At 36.9% G+C, this 21,698-nt stretch overlaps 1 protein-coding gene across 2 annotated transcripts in view; it reads left to right on the top strand.

Moving 5' to 3' along the window:
* Window positions 1-21,698, top strand: part of grid1b (glutamate receptor, ionotropic, delta 1b) — a 408,742-nt gene that overhangs the window by 266,073 nt on the left and 120,971 nt on the right. For both annotated transcript variants that reach the window (XM_055176548.2, XM_055176549.2), the window contains exon 4: window positions 4,903-5,108. In XM_055176548.2, the coding sequence (XP_055032523.2) occupies window positions 4,903-5,108 (206 nt within the window). The remainder of the gene's footprint in view (window positions 1-4,902; window positions 5,109-21,698) is intronic.

Raw genomic sequence — 21,698 nt, 5'->3', positions numbered from 1 at the left:
CCTGGAGTTTCATGCCTTAGACCGGCCTACATTAGTTCACGACTGACTATTAAAATAATATCTTTAAACCCTCAGTAGTATAAGTCTGCAGTAGTGCACTGTTCTCTGCAGCCTTGCAATTCACTGTATTTTTCAAATATATAATTTCATATTCCGTGCAAATGCAGTAAACAATTATAATTTTTGCCATAATTATGCAGCCCTACCATAAGACCATAATATTACTAAAGTAAACTTATTCAAAAACTAAAGGAAACAAATGTGTTTGTATTTTCCTCTATATTTCTATTTCTAAAAAATGGTGAGTCTTGAGATTAACTGTTGGGTTGATAACGTTTGGAAACCCCTGATATACAATACACAAGCAAGATTTATCAAGTATGCATTGGAAACAAATGGAAATAATCTGTATCTTTTTTTTAGTACTTAGATCATGTCTATTGCTAAATAACGTAGGCCTACATTGTGTTAAAAAAAAGAAAACATCATGGATATACTTTTGAAACTAATGAGTTTTGCATCAAATAGATTTTTGTTCCTCTTGCAATAAACGATGAATAATGACTATTCATAGAGAATTCATCTATGACTTGGATAAAAAAAATAAGTTTAGAGGCCAGCCCGTTTGTATTAAGACGCGCTCAAGTTTATTTAAAATATAATAGATGCGCGGCCGGCAAGGGCACTCAAAAGACGCGCTCAAGTTTATTTAAAATATAGACGCGCGGCCGGCAAGCGCACTCAAAAGACGCGCTCAAGTTTATTTAAAATATAGACGCGCGGCCGGCAAGCGCACTCAAAAGACGCGCTCAAGTTTATTTAAAATATAATAGACGCGCGGCCGGCAAGCGCACTCAAAAGACGCGCTCAAGTTTATTTTAAATATAGACGCGCGGCCGGCAAGCGCACTCAATATAGACGCGTCTGAAACAAAACTCGTGTTCAAGTAAGCGCTTTGAAAACCAGAAGACAGCGGCACGTCCTGCGTTTCCCATGCGTTTTAGATGTCAATGCACCCTAATGCAAGAATTCTTCCAATAAGTGGTCGGGACTCGGGACACAATCAACTTGATCATAAAGCGGCGGGGACATCTCTCACCCGCAAATACGCGTCATCCCGGTGGCATGAACAGACCGGCCCACCGGGAATCCTCCCGGTTCTCCCTATGGCCAATCCGGGCCTGGAGGTCGCCTTACATAAACAATGGCGTAGCTTGATTTGAAGGAACAGGGAATGATAATCCAACAGAGTGGCTTGATAGAAAAATATGCTACTATTCTACTTCCACAAGCAGCATGGCGATTGAGAAGAGCAACTCCATACTGCTTTTGTGTTTCGCAATACTATGATGTCATAGGCCGATATGGATATGATCAGTTCAGTGTAGACCAAAGTGTAGCAAAATATTCACAACCCAGTCTGAGGTAAACATCTGTTGTTCAGTTTGCTGCAGGCTTTACGCATTTCATTAAGGTCATATTGTACAAACTGACAAGCAGCAATGGTAAAGGACAGTAAAAATCGTGCAGTTAAATTATACGCTTTTATCTGTTGTTTTAAATAAGCCACCCATTTGTCATTATGGGCAGGTGTTTTATTCGTTGTAATGATTGGTTTGGAGGAGAGATTTGTATGTGTCATATGCACTTCAGCTGACTTTCTCTTGTGTTTCTCTTAATGCCTCGTCTTGTGTCAGCCGTGCACCCCACTGCAAAAATAAATAAATTAAAGAAATAACATATTTCCTCTGCCAGTCAGTTCTACACACACAGTTCTACTATACAATTCTGATACCAACCTGTTGGTGTATGTGCATGTGTTTCTATGGGATTACTCATAATGACTCCCATTGCCCTAGCACACAATTGCATGAGTAAAATTGCTAAATGTTTTTCTTCTTTCTGGTCAAATTGTACGAGGAAAGCAAAGGAATTACATGGGAATGGAGGGCATCATCTGACTCATCTTCTCTAGGAACGTTCCACTGGGACTAAACACATTTTCTGGGGTGTTTTCTGTGCCTCGGCTCTTTTATGATCTCTATGCTGTTCATTATGATTTCCCATAAGTGCATTTGTTAATTTTCATTGGGATTTCAACAGCTGGTACTGAAGCTTAGAGCTAAAGCAGTCAACACACTGTCTCACCTGTCAACCCAACTTCACTGTTTGCGAATATTGCTGTGTTCAATGTAATGAATACACTGAAGCCATCAGTTTCTGCTGTAGACAGAACTGCAGACTGTGCAGGGACGTTTGTGGTGTAAACATTCTAGATGCTGTCCATATGGTAGGTTTTTATTTATTTTGCTTGACAATTTGGATGCACGCTTTTATTTATTTGTTCGTAATTTTGTGAAGGGATTTTTTATATCTCTGCAATGTACTTATTCATTTAAATTAAAAATGAATAGTTGAACAAAAATCTATACAGGTAAACGTAAAAAAAGCACAAGAAATGTATACTAAATGTAATACATACTGTATCTTACTACTACATAGGCATAATGGCAAAATAATTGGTTCTCTTGTTTTCTTTTAATCCGAATTGGCAAAACAATTAGTAGGCCTATATGTAAACAAATAATTTTCTGATATTTACTTTTTTAGGTATCTGACTGTTCTTTACACAAAACTATTGTATGGCGTTGAAGACTACAATACAGCACACAAGTCGAGTGGACTATTTTTAATGTGCTTTTTAGGAGAGTGCTTACATTCAGTGAAAGTAAACAATCTTTGCATCTTTAAAAAATCTTGGAATGACAGAAAAGTATGTAAATTATGACATTAATGAAATACCATTATTTTAATGCATTTGTTTTAAAAGACAAAAGTTAATTCTAATAAAAGCTCAATAATGTATTATAATGCCATTAAGGATTTGATCCACATACATTTCAGTAGGACTTTATTTACAGTACGTGTACTTACCTTGTACTTATATGGTCAATAAGTTGTACTTACCGAAAAATGAGTGGTACTTCCTTTTAGGTATCTACATGGTAATTAACTGGTATCATTACTGTACTTACCAGTGGTACATACTTGGTAGTTATTATGTAACTTTAGATAAATACTGGGTAATAACAGATACATACTTATAGTGTAGGTATACTGTAACTAACGAGAAACATTACTGTACTTACAAATAAATGTACAATATAAGTATTTAGTACTTACAGGCAAATTAGGGTTAATGACAGGTATTTATAGTGTACTAAAAGTAAGTACCACACATTTGACGGTAAATACAACTTATTTACCATATATGTACAAGGTAAGTACTGAAAAATAAAGTGCTACCGACATGGCTTATCCCCAATGTAGTTCTACATTTCCAAAACTTTCAGTGCTTTCAAACAACCAAAAAAATATTTACGTTTGTGCTGAGAGATACTGATTGATGTTAAAAATAAAGAAATTTTAGGGTTTTGTAAATAAACTTTAAATCTCTTTAAATTTCATGTTTTGTTCTTTATAGAAAAGTGACAATCATCTGATATGAGAACAATAACAACTGACAAATGACAATAAATTAAAGCACAAAAAACAGGTTCTATTAACTGGAAGGCAAGGCAAGTTTATTTGTATAATAAACATTTCATACACAAAGGTCATTCAAAGTGCTTTAGATAGAAATGAGAAAACAATATATAGGAGAAAAAAAGTATGTAGAAATAAGAGACACAAAAAAATCAAAATGTAATGTAAACTATTTTGGCAAAGGTATGATCGGAGAAATCAAGTCAGAATGTCTCACATTTTGTCTTGTAATAGCATAATAAACTTTAATATAGCTGGTTCCAAACAAAACTAAACAAGTTGTTTTAGTTTTGTGTCCCAAATGTTCAAATTTTCGCAAAAATAAAAACAAATGCTTAAACGGATAATTCACCCAAATATAAAAAAAAAACCTTTATGATTTTTAACAAAAAATAAGATATTTTGATAAATGATGGTAAGCACACAGCTGATTTTTATCATTGACTTCCATATTAGGAAAAACAAATACACTGGAATTCAATGTTTACAGCAGCTTTGTGCTTACCATCATCATTTTGTGATAAAAAAAAAAACTCATACAGAACAAAACGAGGGTGAGTAAAAAATGACAGACTTTACATTTTTGGATGACCTGTCACTTTAAAGAATTATAATAAGCCACAATATTTAATAATACAACTTAGTCTTAGTCTTAGCCTGTCACTCATTTGTTTCAATAAAAGCTTTTATTTCTGCCTGTCAATTAGTTGCTATACTGAGAGGGCGTGATGGGCAATTTGCTTCCCAGAGTGAGACACAATAGCCAGCCACGTGGCATTCAAACACTTCCTGAAACCACCAGAGCTACAGCAGGACAGAATGCATCTCAACTTACTAACCCATCATAGATCATCTGAGATTTCACTCATTAAAGTGAACTCGCAAGAGGACAATATATTTAGTTTGAATTAAATTTCCAAATAGTTTGAGACAAATGGACGCAGACTGGGTTTGTTGTGAACATTTCAGGGTTATCATCTCGATACAATTTGGTCCAACAACACTGATGCCTACCTGAACGGTCAAGAACCTTGGAGTGTTTGATTAAACTTCACTTCCTGTATTATCAAAACAAATGTCTGGTCATTTGGGTTTGTGCTTTACAACATCATAAAAATAAGAACTTTCCTATACGTTCCAGGTCCAAGCTCCCATCATGTTGAGACTATAAGTGCTCGGCTGGCCAAGACCTTATCTAGGCACAATTACAACACTGCCAATTTAAGCATGTTCAATCTTCTGTTTTTCAGAAAGAACTAACGTCACACCCCTCTCGATCTCACTCCATATGACTCTGCATCAGATATAAGCACTAACAGATTCGTTTGGTATGTGATCACATGTTTCCTGTTACAGATATCCGTGGTCTTCAAGGCTTTCTGGACCAGACATCCCGGCAAGGTCTCGATGTGTCACTTCAGCGCGTGGACAGAAACATCAGCGGAGTGTTTTCCAGTTTGTTCACCTCTATGCGCACAGAGGAGCTCAACCGTTACAGAGACACGCTCAGAAGAGCTATCCTGCTGCTCAGCCCGCGTGGAGCCCAGGTCTTCATCCACCAGGTGTGTGCTATGATCTCATATTGTTGGACACATGAGCACATGGGAGAGTGGGGTAAAACGAGCCAGCTCCTACATCTAGATAACCATGCACAGTTTTTGTTATGTGACCAGCAGTCAACGTCCTTGGCAATCATTATGATTGGTTGGCATATTGATAATACCACCAGTCAGCAATATAACCAGACAGCAATGGTGTCAGAGGTTTTTCAGTGAGATTGGGCACTGATATTGGGCTCATTGCCACAGAAAAGACTCTCCTCGAAATTTTGTAACAACGTTTAAAGCACACAGTTCACTCAAATGTATGGCAGTGAAAATAGTGCAATAGCCAAATCTGTTAAGCAGAAGGGAGTGCTTAACAGTATATTTATATACAGTCACCTAAAGGATTATTAGGAACACCTGTTCAATTTCTTATTAATGCAATTATCTAAGCAACCAATTACATGGCAGTTGCTTCAATGGATTTAGGGGTGTGCTCCTGGTCAAGACAACCTCCTGAACTCCAAACTGAATGTCAGAATGGGAAAGAAATGTGATTTAAGCAATTTTGAGCGTGGCACGGTTGTTTGTGCCAGACGGGCCGGTCTGAGTATTTCACAATCTGCTCAGTTACTGGGATTTTCCCACACAACTATTTCTAGGGTTTACAAAGAATGGTGTGAAAAGGGAAAAACTTCCAGTATGCGGCAGTCCTGTGGGTGAAAATGCCTTGTTGATGCTAGAGGTTAGAGGAGAATGGGCCGACTGATTCAAGCTGATAGAAGAGCAACTTTGACTGAAATAACCACTCGTTACAACCAAGGTATGCAGCAAAGCATTTGTGAAGCCACAACACGCACAACCTTGAGGCGGATGGGCTACAACAGCAGAAGACCCCACCGGGTACCACTCATCTCCACTACAATTAGGAAAAAGAGGCTACAATTTGCACGAGCTCACTAAAATTGGACAGTTGGAAACTGGGAAAATGTTGCCTGGTCTGATGAGTCTCGATTTCTGTTGAGACATTCAGATGGTGGAGTCAGAATATGGCGTAAACAGAATGAGAACATGGATCCATCATGCCTTGTTACCACTGTGCAGGCTGCTTGTGGTAATGTAATGGTGTGGGGGATTTTTTCTTGGCACACTTTAGGCCCTTTAGTGCCAATTGGGCATTGTTTAAATGCCACGGCCTATACAAGCATTGTTTCTGACCATGCCCATCCCTTTATGACCACCACGTACTCATCCTCTGATGGCTACTTCCAGCAGGATAATGCACCATGTCACAAAGCTCGAATCATTTCAAATTGTTTTCTTGAACATGACAATGAGTTCACTGTACTAAAATGGCCCCCACAGTCACCACATCTCAACCCAATAGAGCATCTTTGGGATGTGGTGGAATGGGTGCTTCATGCCCTGGATGTGCATCCCACAAATCTCTAGCAACTGCAAGATGCTATCCTATCAATATGGGCCAACATTTCTAAAGAATGCTTTCAGCACCTTGTTGAATCAATGCCATGTAGAATTAAGGCAGTTCTGAAGGTGAAAGGGGGTCAAACACAGTATTAGTATGATGTTCCTAATAATCCTTTAGGTGAGTGTACATTAGTAATGTAAATGAGCTAAAGCTTAAACCTGGCATGTTTTTCTGCAGGCTTATAAAAAAATATGCATTGCATGTGATAATAATAGGAAGCTGTATTAGTATTCACTCTACAATTATATTACAAATGCAGTTTGTTCTTGGCCAACTTAAATGAACATTTGCTAATCCAAACTTTTTGGCATGAGCCCACCCTTGTGTAGGGTGGGTCCCTTTGCCTCCCTTCCCAAAGAAAATTTCTAACATTAAAAAAATCTCCAACTTAGAATCTGAATTAGACAAAATATACAATTATACAGTGTAGTGTTGTTGGACCGTAGCCTGGTTTTTCTGAGGTTTAATTACACAGAATTTATGATTAATTCATCTTTTTATAAAATGTCTCCCCAGTTTAGAAACCAATGCGTTAATATCCTACCCAATATTTTTACATAAATTACTGAAGGGTTCACAAAGTTTAAGTCAGCATATGCCCACGCAAAACATATCCCTTTTCTTGCACCCCTTTATGACACCTGAACAAATGAGCTGACAAGCAGTCCCAGCTTCACTGTCATAAAAATCAAGATTTTCGCCTCGACTGATCTGAGGTCAGGCACATCAGTTAACATCACACATTGATCCTAACAAGCGCTGTGTGATCTTTTCCCCCACCGCTGTATGGGAATCAGAGTCGCTTATGCTGGCAGGACGCCCAGTGCAGCTGAGAGCGAGAGCATGGTGTTGTCATGCATATGGATATATTAGCAGATGGTCAATTGTTTGCGGTTTCTGCTGCTGATGGGACGTCCACAGACATACAGTGTAAGAAGCTCCATTAGAATTTGATGCTCTGCTCCTTTGACTGTGAAGATGAAAGAAATACAAAGAAAGTGAAAATTTGGTACAATTTGGTTTCGTGCCGACAAGTTGGTGCATTATGATCCAATGAGTGCTGGGTGTATGGATAAAAAAACACATCTCAGCTGAAGAATGTGTAGACTGAATGAATATGTGAATTTAGGCAGACGGATAGATTATTTTGGATATTGCTTTGTTTTGGTAGGAAAAGTACAGTGGCTGATGGATACTCATGGACTGTTATAGTTTAGCTGTATAAAACAAGTGCTCCAGGTTTGAAGTAGCATTATACTGAAAAACCCACTACCAGCAGTATTTAATGGTGCTACTTTCCAGTTTTTTTAGCAGTGTGCTCTAGCCGAGTCAGCTGTCATGTTCTTCTGTCAGCCATGACAGGTCGCGCTTCCCAGTACCTGCTGCACAGATGCCACTTGAGGTCTTTCCTGAAGAGATGTTTTGGCTTTTCTGCTAATAACTTACTACTATGGCTTAACGCATGACAGCAGATTCATCTCAAGACAAATAACAGCTCAAAGATCACCAAGATTACTGATCCACTGGATGCCGCTGGGATAAGCTCTTATAATAACACTTCACATCAGGATGTCTGGATACTGGTCATAGATAATAGAAAAAAAATTCTTTTTCTTTATTTTGTTTACGGAGGCCAATGGATAATTTTTCACTGATCTTAATTTTGTCATATTTAAATAATGGCAGAGGGAATGTGAGGCTATCATGTTATATTAATCATTTTATTAATGCATAAGATCTCATAAAAAATCATATGATTGCAAGGAACAGAACCAAATTCAGTTCTTTATCCAGCGATCATGATCCCAGTTCTCAGCAGTGACCATAAACGTCAAATATCACGTTCGTTATGAATTAAATTCAATTATTGAGCCTCAAGAAGCTTTACGACACATTGCTGTATTGCACTGATATCAAAAGCTCATTGGCTCTTACATGCTACGACGTACATTTGAAATTTGAAATGCACGCCTTCCTGGAGTATTTACATTTTCGTATTAACTGTTTTGGGTAGGACTGTATTAATGGCTTAAAATATTTTTTAAATGCTATATTGTTACTATTGTTGCAAAAGTTGACTTCTATGCATTTCTGTTCATGTTGCGTAATTTAAAAAAATACATTGTATTTTAATTTTTTTGTATTAAAAGGGTTTGTGTAAAGTTTGGTGTAGGGTTAGAGTGGTAACATTAGTGACAAAATGATTAAATGGAAATTATACAGCAATCTTTATGAAAGATTTGTAAATATTTTAGGTTTTGTAGCTGGAAACCGTAATAATGCTACGATTAAATATATATATTTTGTGCAACCTGATCTCACAAAGTTCCGTGGGATAGTCACGGAATTTTTTGCGCATTTTTCCGTGGCATTCTCACGGATCTCCGCATTTTTCCGTGGCCCTGCTATGGACTGTCTTTTTCCGTGGCATTCTCACGGATTGGTTACTTAACTGCTTTTTCATATTTTCAAACCATTTTCGCTTCGGTTTAGGGTTAGATTTGATGTTTGCATTAGGATGTCACTTTAAGTATTGGTTTATACAATTTTTTCTGCTTTATTCTTTTATATTTTCTAAACTTTAAACAATTGTCGCCTGGTGTTGGGGTTAGAGTTGGGTAGGGATATAATTTCATGTAAATCCATCCCTAAACCGAAGCGAAATGGTAAGAAAATAGGACAAAACTGTTGAGTAACCAATCCGTGAGAATGCCACGGAAAAAGACAGTCCGTAGCAGGGCCACGGAAAAATGCGGAGATCCGTGAGAATGCCACGGAAAAATGCGCAAAAAATTCAGTGACTATCCCACGGAAATGCTAAACCGTACAATGTATGTTTTGTGTTTTTGAAAGTTATGTATTAATACTACGTATTAACAGTGAGACCAGGCTGGTTATTAGCATGTTACAGTATGACAAAAACTGCACATCACAACAAAATAAAATATTAATAAAAATATAAATAAAATATAAAATATTCTGGATGAAATACTTACATGTTTAATAGCTCAAGTTAAGTTTGCTACTGCATACTACAAAAACCCTCCCAAGTGAAAAAGATGTACACTTCCATAGTGTGCTTAGTGCTTTATTTTTGCGCACTAATGTTGTACTTAATATACTTAAAATTCTTCTTTCGTACCTCTTAAGATAATTTTAAGAACTTTTAAGTGTGCATCTTTGTGCTGTTTTGAGACGCCATGAATATTAACTAAAATGTATTTAAAAAGTGTATTACTTGTGAGCACTTGTATTCAATTTTAACCCAACTTCATACAAAGATAGGTTCAAATTTAATACAAGTGTAAACTAAATAAATTTTTAATACAGAGATGGTATGTGTAAAGCACATTTTAGTTCTTATTCATGGTGTCTCAAAATACCATAAATAAGTACACTAGTTTGCGAACTATTCAAATGATATGTATGATGTTGTCCTAGATTTTATTTAAAAGAAGGTACACTGTCCAGAAAAAAATATGTTTTCCGCTCTAAAATGCTAGATTCTGATTGGCCAGTCGTGACATTCCAAGGTATGGTATTCCATGATAACAACGCCTGAAACTAATAAAACACGGTAACCCGGATGCTACAAATCATTTTGACAGGTACAGTTTACACAAAAAATAAATATGTCTGTTAATAACAGATATGACTATTTACAAATGATTAAACCAAATAGTTACTTAGTAAATAAATGGAATTTCCTTGCAGAAGCTCTGTATTCATTACAAATGATCAAATAAAATATTTCAAAGCAATATTTAATGTTCCTTATCTTACTTATGAGGTCAATAGCTGTGTAATAAGATATTTGCGAAATTCAGTGTGTATTCAGTGTGATCACACTGCCCTTATTTCTTATTTTTGGTGTCTAAAACAGAGATTACAATTTGGTGGTTCACATAAGCAGATACGGTCCTGGATCGACATTTGATAGCAACCAATCATACTGTAATTTCAGGCTTTGAAATAAGATGGTCGATGGTAAAATTCCAGCAACATGTAAATCACGACGGCCCTTATGTTCTGTTGTTCTGTCTCATGTTGCCTCTGTCTTGAGCTTTGTGTAAAGTTGTTTTGTGGTCTGTCATTTTCCACCATGTTATTTTTTAAAGGAGAGAACAGGTTGATGGCAATGGCTTAAATGACTGGTGCTGCACACAGGGGGTGTAATTTGTGGGACTGCATTTTTGAAGAATCTGTGCTGTCCTTTGGAGAGTTGTTATATGGATGCCTGCTGATGAAACCATGACACCCTTATTGTTGACATCTCTTTTTCGTTCAGTCTTTTATTTAACTCTGTCCTAAATCTCCCTCATACATTGTTTCTGCAACATTCACAGGGTGCTCTTGTGTCTTTCATTGACAAGACAATTCCAGAATGCTTTAAACCAAGCACTTTAAAAGCAATTGTACAAGATGCTAGACAGAGTTAAGCCAAATGTCATTCTGCAGTATAAAATACAGTAATAATAAAACAATTTAATGGTTGTTTTCAACAACATGCCAGAAAAGAGCGGGAGGGTAAACCACACTTCTCAGATATACGTACACAGAAATGATATACTGTAAAGGAAGTGTGCTTTATCCCCCTGGCTCTATACATGATTATCAGTCATGTGACCTTATACGTCATTCCAGTTGCCTGCCGCCATCTTGAGTACCTACTGAGTACTGTCTATAGCTAGCTTGCTACGATTTACAGCATATTTTCTGCAACATATCTTATTTTCAGCTTGTATATTCTATGCATTAGAATCATACTCATTTACATATCATGTCATAGAAAAATGTCTTAGTCATCTCCAATGTTATGTTTTATAATCAAAAACAGCTAACATGAAAAAAACTGTAAATATATGATGAACATAACAATACAAAATAACTTTATCCGAGCACTGCTCGGTGTGCAACATGACACCTCGCTTACCCAATGTGCGCTTCCAGAACATTTTAAGTTCACAAACCTTATCTGATTGGACAAAATCGTTTACTTGCATTATATTATTAATGTCACCAACAAATTGAATGACCATCAGGATAAAAAGTTTTTTGGGTGATCTATTCGTTTAAATAGCCTGCATGTAATTATAGGGCCCTATTTTAATGATCTGAAACGCAAGTGCGAAGCGCAAAGCGCAAGTGACTTTGTGGGCGGATCTTGGGCGCTGTTGCTATTTTCCCGGCGGGGGAAATAACTTTTGCGCCAGGCACAAATCAGTAAGGGGTTGGTCTGAAGTAGGTTCATTATTCATAGGTGTGGTTTGGGCGTAACTTCAAATAAACCAATCAGAACGTCATCCAACATTCCCTTTAAACGCAAGTGCGCAAGTTCCATGGGGGGTTGCTATTATAATGACGGATTTACCAGGTGCACGCCAGGAGCGGTTCACAGCTGAGGACACCCACGTTCTTGTAAGAGCAGTCAAAGACAGAGAAGTTGTATGGGGATGGGAGAAACCCGCCCAAATCAGCGTCGGTTAAACAGGCGTGAGAGGAAATAGCCACAATTGTCTCATCAGCTGGCATCCCCAGGACGTTGCGCCGCAAGTGCTACAATAATGTCAGGAGACGGGGGAATCCCAAGCTTGCCAGCATAAATCGGGCAGGTGTAACGGGAGGTGGAACTGCCTCTACACAGGACCTGACGCCAGCAGAGGACATCGCTGCGTCCACCCTCACCGCTGAAAGCCAAGAAACGCAAGCAGTCCAACCCCAAAGTACACTTACAAATCAAGTTCACATACATTAAAGGCGCTCTAAGCGAATTGACGCGTTTTAGACCATAAAACATTTTTTGTTACATACAGCAAACATCTCCTCACTATCTGCTTGCTGCCTGTCCGCTGATCAAACTGTAAAAAAACGCGATCTCTGTAGACAGCTCAGGCTCCACAAACGGCAATATCAACATAGTGGCCAAATCTAGCACAACAAAACATAACAAAGTGTTCCAGCCAATAAACGACAAGAAGGATTTGGGGGTGGGGGTTGGGCGTGTTCATGAAAGCACGGACGGGAGAGGGAGGGGGAGGCGTTAGCTACGCTCCGTTTGTTTGAAAACAGTTCAAACATCAACAGGAAGTGACGTCGCACATTATTCGCTTAAAGAGCCTTTAAGGTTTCATATGAAAACATTTTAATTATTATTTACATAAAATAAACGTAATACAGCCACACAACAAACTTACGAAAATATTTTAATCGTTATTTGCATGATATTTTTTTAACGCAGCCACACAAAAAATAAAAACTATCAGCACAATGCTCACCACAATGATTTCCCTTATCTCATGTGTTAATATTTTTTATTGTAGCAATTTATGATTTGCAAAAATTACTGTTGCATCTGTGTAGATTAGATAAGCAAAGTGTTTGCGCGTTGTGCACGCTATACATTATGGTCAAGCATGCGCCCTTAAAATAGCATAATGAACAACATGCCGGAACACGCCTCCTTTTTTGCGCTGAACCGCCCAGGGAGCGCAAGTTCATTCCCTAGTTTGCTGACGTGCGTCTGTGGAGGGAAAACCCGCTGTGCGCCAGTGCAAAATACGAATGATACATGCGTCACTGACAAAGTCAATTGCGCTGGGTGCAAGATAGGGCCCTTAATCTGTAACTGGACTGTTGATCCCTGACCAGAACTCAACCCTAAACTTACTCCTACCAGTATCTCAACTTTGTTAGGCAATACAAAAATCGTGTGAGAGTTTCACACAACAAGCATTTACATTAAATTGAAAATTATATTTACACTAATGGAAACATCTGTGAGACACGAGTGTTATGTTTGTCTGTGTTTTATGACATTGCGAGACGTTTCCAATGAACAAACTTTGACAAGTGAACTCGCAGATATTTCTGCCTGAGTAGCAAGCAGTTAACAATATGCAGCATCTAATGTGTGAATTTAAAAGGATCTCATGAGTTTGAAAATCATCTCTCTACTTCAAACCAGCTAATGTTTTCTATTCCCAAATGATCACACACGTATGCACACATTTAGTACTCCTCTGTTTGCACAACCATCATTTAGTTGTTTGGTGTCCTCTATCAACTTGAATCTCTTCCGCTGTCACGTTTCAACAGAGTTTTGCTCTCTGCAGGTGACAAAACACATCAGAGGCTTGTAGATTAAATAAACAGCCGGATGTTGAGGGATTTCAAAAGTTCCTGAAAACACACCTGCTGTCTCTTTTAAAACTCAGTCATCAGTTTTGGACAACATATTAGCATTTAAAAAAAGACATTTGATCTCTATTCATCTCCAAAGGCTTTCCTTTTTTAGCGGATGAAACTTTTTTGCTTGTCTTCAGAGCTCTTAGTTTTCATAGTTTGAGGCGTCTGATAACCTTGTACTAAAATATTAATAGTTCCTATGTCTGAACTCAAACCGAGATCTGAATTTTTAGAAAGTTGCTGCATTTTTATCTTTTTACACAAGCTCAAGAAAGAAGTTAGGACACACGATAATGATCTCTCTTGCCGACTGCCTTTCACAAACATCATTAGTTTCCTATTTTACATCAAAGTTGAAGTAAAAGGGCAAGTTAATTAATATATTCACGTACAGTGATCATGGGGCTACAGTACGGTACTTGTGAAGAAAAGCAAATCTTGAAAGTATGATTTTGCAAAATGGAGTGTATTGTACATAAATGTTTGGTCTGGCAATGATTTGATTGTGATTCTTGACCTTAACTAAAGCTTATCCACGATTTTATTCAATTGAATGGTTTTAAAACTCTTTATACTTACTTTACAAAATATACCAAACAATTTGACAGTGTTTTTATAGTTAACTTTCTTGTAATGGATTTAAAGCTTTTAAACCTGAACAAGTTGTACAATTAACACTGTATGTCCAAACCAGAACAACTCTTTTTCAAAATAGACTATTGATCACCACATGTTTAAGTAATTGAATCTAGAGTACACATAGCTTTGAGATCACAGATATTGTATCACGAGCCCTGCTTGTGCTCGGATATACCTTTGATTTTATTTTTGTATATAAGCTATTGTTTGTGTATAGCTCCAGGGCATGCAAGTTGTTTGTACAATGATGTGTTTTTGTGAATATGAATTTCCTTTGCCCAGTTACCACCTGCCACGGTTGAACTATAGTTCACAGCATGGCTAGGCTATGTTCAGAATAATTCTCTTATCATTCTACTCATTCTATTTTAAAGTATATGTAAGGTATAATTGAAGACGGGCTATTAAATTATTGAAAAATAATGCACGACCGAGAGAGAGACTGCAGTATTTACAGTATGTATATTTACAGTATGTATAATTTGTTCTAGTTTTATATTATCAGGACTGAAGCAAAAACAAAACTGAACAGAAGCAGACAATCAGTATTTATTTGCTGTATTCATTTTCTTTACTTTTAATTGTTTTATACGGAAGCCGAGAGAGGCCATGCACTATTACTATTTTGTTTGCTTGTATTCTTGTGATCACGACTTAATTTCTTGTTATCTCGAGATAACAAAAGTTGTTTTCTCATGATCTTGACATAAGAAAAGTTGCATTCTTCAGATGTGATTACCGTATTTTCCGGACTATAAGTCGCTCCGGAGTATAAGCCGCATCAGTCAAAAAATGCTTCATGAATTGGAAAAAAAGATATATAAGTCGCACTGGACTACAAGTCGCATTTATTTAGAAAATTATTATTCTTTTCTGGGGCATTTTGTTTGTTAAGTCTTTCTCTGCTGTCTTTAAATTAATGTTTCAGTTAACAGTTTTTTTCAGGGGTAGGCTACATGAGCAACATATAGCACCCTCTTGTGGCTGTAGACGGTATATGTTTTCTTTTGGTTCATGTTAGTCAGTATGAATTAATTATGCCATAGAAGTCGCACCTGACTATAAGTCGCAGGACCAGCCAAAGTATGAAAAAAAGTGCGACTTATAGTTCGGAACATACGGTAAAGCTTACATGTACTTGATAGAACGTGTTGTTTTGTTTGTAAACAGCAAAAACATATTTTGCTAAATTAGCATGGATGAACAAATTAGATTTCATTTGGATCAGAGATTCACTCAAGCTGAAATAGAATTGTCAATATTTACAATCTTACAGTGGTGAATTTAGGGACCGTCTTTAAGTTACTCAATACACGTTTCTACTTTTAACAGCATTTAAATGGAATGATTTAAAGTCAATAAACAGTCACAAAACCAATGTGTTTATGTGGTTGTCAGCTATAATGCACACTTTTAGATTTTTGATTTTATTTAAATAAACTGTTAACCTCTCGACGCACACTAGCTCGGGGTGGAAAGACGTCAGTTTTTTTAACGCTGCTAACAATATCTATATAGCCTATTGTCTACAAACATGAATAATATTAACATTACTATACATCGTTTGAAAGGTTTACGGGTTTAGCATCAGTGTATGGTCTCTGTTTTAAGATACAGATGCTCTAGCATCATAAATACAGTATTTTGTTATAGAAGTGCAGATGACAACATGCAAAACATAAACGGACTCCTTACCTTTGTGTCGATATAACGATCGCGAATCGAATCCAGTCTGTTTCAGATGTGTGAATAACCTATAAAAACTCTCCAATAAAATACATCCAATGACCATTTTTGTCCACAAATGCGTATAATCCGTGAAATATAGATATATTGTCCATTGTTTACATCAGATTTCGCATGATAGTCTTGTAATAGAATATAATATACAATCTGAGGACTATTTACATCGTAACACTTGTATATGAGATAACACTCGCGTTCAAAACCAGCGGTCAAACTTTGTTTTCTAAAAGTAGGCAGGAGTATAATACATAATATCCAAACAGCAATGTCAAATATCGTGACGTCATCTGACTCGCTCGTTCCTCCAATGACTTTATGGAAAATATTGATAGACAGAATGTGTAGCCAATTAGACAACGAATCCAACGATCTTTGTGTGACGTTTTATTTCCTGGTGTGGAAATGGCATTTTATATGCTTACATAAGGATAAATAATAATAAGAATAAACGTGTATGCATGTAAAAAAAGACTTTTATTTTGGGGCTGACTGGCACTTAGAAAATGCACTAGTCTTACAAAAACTCTTGCAAGAACCTCATTTTTGGGCCTATTGACCTCAAATGTGAAATATAACTTCTTTAGACTTGTGGCTTTGGCATCATTGCATTTCTAGTTTTCACACACATATTTATCATTAAGATTTTTAGTATTAAAAAAGATGTTGTGCAAAAAAAAGTATTACAATGTACTTTAGCCTCTTTAACTTTTTTAATTTTTATCTTATTTTCAAACCTGGAAAATGAAGCTCACAGTGTCTTCTATCTGATGATACCACAGTTAGGCTTATACTCTAAATGGTTTAGTTAAAACAACCCTTTTAGTAAAAGTAGGTCTTTTCATGGTTTGGGCCAGAGTGGGGGTGCTTTTCAAGAGGTTGAATACTATTGAAGATAGCAACGCGTACAGTATTACTTTAGAGATGGTCCCTAAATTTACGAACATGAACCGTCCAACTTTAGTTATTTATTAAGTCTATCGGCTAGCTACGCGTGTGGTAACGGTGACCCCAACTCAAATGCATTAGCAGTCCACTTCAAAATACACTAAATATTATGGACAGGAAATTACATTATGACATTTGGATTATCATGTCAGGATAACGAGAAAACAACTTTTGTTTTCTCGAGATTATGAGAAATGTATCATGATCACGAGAAAACAAGCAAGCAAAAATAATTATAGTGAATGTCCTCTCTCGGCTTCCGTAGTTTTATTCATTGTATTCAATTTAGTTATTTTGCCACCACATATTTGTTTTCTTCTGGAAATAAATAAATCTGTTATTTCAGTTAAACTTGGCGTGGTGATATGGAACTGTAATGCGATCGACAGACCTGGAACTTGAGGTCTTCTCAGGTCCAAAGACAGGTTCCCTACTTCAAATGACCCGAATCACATTTTATCCAAACCCAATGTGCATAAATCTTGGGAAAAACACAGGATAATGAGTCCTCAGTCCTGTTCCACCCAGTGGACATTTTTTGAATTTTAGCATATGGTAGCCTACTTTACAGTACATAGCAGATGGTAATAATCAAGTAGTTAACTGTGATTCTGCATTTTACAGCCCTGATACTGTGTATTAAAACTACCTAATTGTATTCTATGTAATTTGCAAAGAAATAACTCTGAGAATACTCAGTGTATCACTGAGGATCACTAGAAGGATACTTTATGGGTATTTCAACACTGCTGAGAAATTAAAGCAACCATGTACCAACATTTTGCTCCTATATTACACCATTAGCCTGGTGCAGTTACAGAAATATTACTTCAATCCTGAACATTTATCATTTAAGTAAATACATATTCACTAGAATTATTACATTTTTATTATACCTTTATCTCAACACAATATACATTGTTATTTTCTGAAAAACTGCACATCTGGATATTGCACAGTAATTACTTCTAATATGTGGTTTAAAATATTATTACTATGAAATTACATATATATTCCCATAACATTCAGTTATTACAGATCTGTAAAATAAAATGCTACCGACTTTGTTTGTTTAAAAATAAATAGTAAATATCTGAGCCCTAAGGAGGCAGCCTTGGTTTGGTATCAATGTTTTTGTCAAGTTTTTGTGCTGAGCACTTGTGTCCTTCACCACCCACTGTGACTGTACTTTTGCTTTAAAACTTCAGTTTTTCTCCAAAAGCCCACCCAGGTTTTCTCCCACACGTTGGTGTGAAGGTGTGTATATGTACGAGCCCGAACTGTTGTAGGTGTCCCATCAATCCTTATTTCGGTGGGATTTCTCCTCTTATGGCTGTTCTGCGTGCATGCTGCTCATAGAACCAGGGGCCGGCTTGCTGCATCTGTCGCTCCGGGAGAGCGATTGAGAGGCATCAGTTATCAAGCATGATGGATGATACTCAGTGGGTAGGATGGTGTGGGAGAAAAACTGTTCAGGTGCAGTTAGTGCCTTTGTTTGACTTGGCGTCTGCTCTTGATTGCTTATACGTATTTAGATGTTCCACATGTGTTAAGGTTTTTGCACATGTCTACAAGATATTTATATTTTCTGAAGATGTGCCTAATTGCTGTCGCAATGCTTTATTGTTCTGGTTTTCAGATATTGCTTGGGTCCTGTTGTGTAAGTGAGGCATCAGGAGCATATGAAGTACTGAATGAGTTACACAAGTTTAATACTTAGTTCATAGGGTTGTTCAAATTGCTAATGCTGGATACACACCAATTTTTTTTTACATATTATAAGATTATCAAAATCTCACAAAATCTCGCAAGACTTCAGAATAAGCATGGCGGACAATATTAAGGAAGAAATTTCAATGATAGTGTTTGGAATAATTTTTACAGAAAATTCAAGTGAAAAAAGAAAAGGGTTTGGGTGAAGTCATGGAGACAACGGGAACATGGTCTGTAGAAGTTTACTTTGCATCAACTTCACTTTTTGCTGCACCATGACTGCTTCTGTCTTCCATCATCTCGGTTTCTGATTGGATATTGTTTCGTTTCACATGATAATCTCAAGAGCGTGCATGCATTTGTCCTCGAGGTTCCCCCCACACATCAGGAGTTCTGATCGTAAATATTAAACATGTTTAATCGGGGCGTCTCCAAAGTTCTTCCGATCAGGTTCAGACACTCTTAATACACCTCACACCAAGGGAAAATCTGATAAGATAATCTGTAGAACCATCAAGATAATCGGGACAATTGCTAGGATTGTCGGAAGGGGGGAAATCGGCCGAAAATCAGCCCAATTATATTTTGGTGTGTACCAAGCATAACCTTTACTATGACTCAGATGTCTTTGCCATGTTCCACTATAACAGCGTTTTGTGCACACTTTCACAAAGCTTGCTATTTGTACAAGACCAGCATACATCCGGTTGTGTCCTTTGGCATTTAATTTATCTAATGATGGTTCTAGGATTGAACATTTTTCAACCAACAGGATTTCAGAATACAATTTTTGGAACTAGAAAATAGAAACTAGTAATTATCTAGAGTGTTTTGTTAAAGTCATAGATGACTGATCACAACATGTTGATATAAAACCATAAAGTGGCACAATGTGAAAACATGTTCCAAAAACATAAAAGGTAAAATAAATTTGTGCATTGAGGTGGTTGGAGAAAGGCATACATGTACTCACTTCCCAGAACAAAAGAACAGAAGCACAACTGAGCCGACATGAATGTAAGTACACTTTATCCAAAGTGACTTACAGTATTTTTATAACAAAGACAATCCCCCTGAAGCAATCTTAAGTTACGTGCCTTGCTTAAGGGCAAAATGGTGACAGTTTCTTGTTCGAGCTGTGTTTCAAACTTCTGGTAATCATCCTAAAGCTTTACAAGTGTACCACGCTCCTACTGTTATTTTATATATATAGCGATACCATACTGTGTAGTGATAACTAAAATAACTGTTTAATACTAGAAAGGCACACTTTGAATGGCCAAGGACAGCCCAAGAGGCCATATGACTGACCATTGAAGCAACCAATCACGTTTCGCTTTGTTTGCATAAGGTTTAGTGTTCAACCAGTAAATCATTCATTCACAAAACGTCTCTGAAGTTTATAACAACAATGGCAAACAAATTAAAATATCTCTTTTAGATTCCACTAATTGCTTCGAGCAAAACTCTTGGAAGTCTTTTAAAGACTTTATGCCATGAACATTTCCTACTTTTAGGCTTTATAAAATGCGACACACACTCCTCCTAAAAATCTTTTATTCAACCAATTACAAGTTGACTTCTTAGCTACTAAAGTGTGTCCAGTTGTGCCGTATCCATCAGACGTTCAGCCAACAATCTGTGGATGTGACATCCGAGGCTGGACACACCCTGTACTTCATACTTGAATCATTACTTTTCTGTTGAATTCATTAGGAAAAAATAAATGAAATGGCCTCTATCTCATATAATCCCAGACATCATTTGGACACGAAACTCAAACAGCCCACATGGGTTACACTGTAACCTACACAATGTTTCATTCACCACATTATCTAATCAGAGATGGTGCCCTGGAGTAGCAAGGACTTATTTGATGTGAAACAAATCCTGGTGATTAACACCACATAAGAAAGGGATAAAACCGTTGGAGGTGTCCTGTCTTAAAGGTGTTTTAATCCAGGATTCTGGTTTTACAAGATTTAGTGTGTTGTCATTTACACTGAGAGATGTCCCCTCATTCTTGGTTTGAATGCTAATGAGGCTAGCTCTAGCTAATGCCACCTCAGAGAGTTTTAATGCCTCAGTGCTGTAACATTAGCATATATACACCGGGGTAAATGCAAAACAGGTAAAAACTGAAACTCTTTTCAGACTTAGAGCACTAGTTATTAAAAATGTATGTTGATTAAAAAAGGAAATTAATTCTCATGCTAGATTTTGTATGTACGTTTTTAGGGCATTTGTATTACAGTCACCTTGGCATAAATGTAAGATGGATGAATGGGATCATTCGTCTTTTTAAGAGGATATGTGTTTTATATTACCTTTGTACATGCCACTGATAAATGATGTTGTCGCACTGTTTGCTTTCAGTCACCTGTCTGACATGTCTGATCTTGTTATTTGAAAGTTGGACAAATGTGTCATAATTCATCCCAAATTCGTTCAGTGGGGAGTAGTAGGGCTTTGTTGCAGACTAGTTAAGCTTATACAAACCAGACTAAAGTCGTTCCTTGCCATTGACGAGTTCTCTCATCAATTAAGAGAAAAGATAGAATGAAACGTTTTTGTTTTGTTTTGTATGTTTGTTTGAACGCAGAGGGTCTGTTCTTTCATTTGATATATTTGTGTGTATGAGTTTTGTTGCAAAACGAGTTAACTCTGTTTTTAAATTTGTCATAACATGTTTATTATGTTATCGTGTTATTGTTTTGTTTTATGGTGCAACTTAGCTGTATTTTTTAAGTTATGAAGGTTTAAATCAAAACAGTTGAACTGATATTAATTGGAATGCACAACCAAAAAACAAGATTTCTGAAAAATAAAAAAATTGAGTTATCTCGTTTTGCAACGAAACTTCATATATACTTACAGAAGAACATTTTCTG

This window comes from Misgurnus anguillicaudatus, chromosome 4 (genome assembly GCF_027580225.2).
Source record: "Misgurnus anguillicaudatus chromosome 4, ASM2758022v2, whole genome shotgun sequence".
NCBI lineage: Eukaryota > Metazoa > Chordata > Actinopteri > Cypriniformes > Cobitidae > Misgurnus > Misgurnus anguillicaudatus.
Note: the sequence above shows the minus strand (reverse complement) of the source record. Positions and strands in the feature narration are given on the sequence as shown.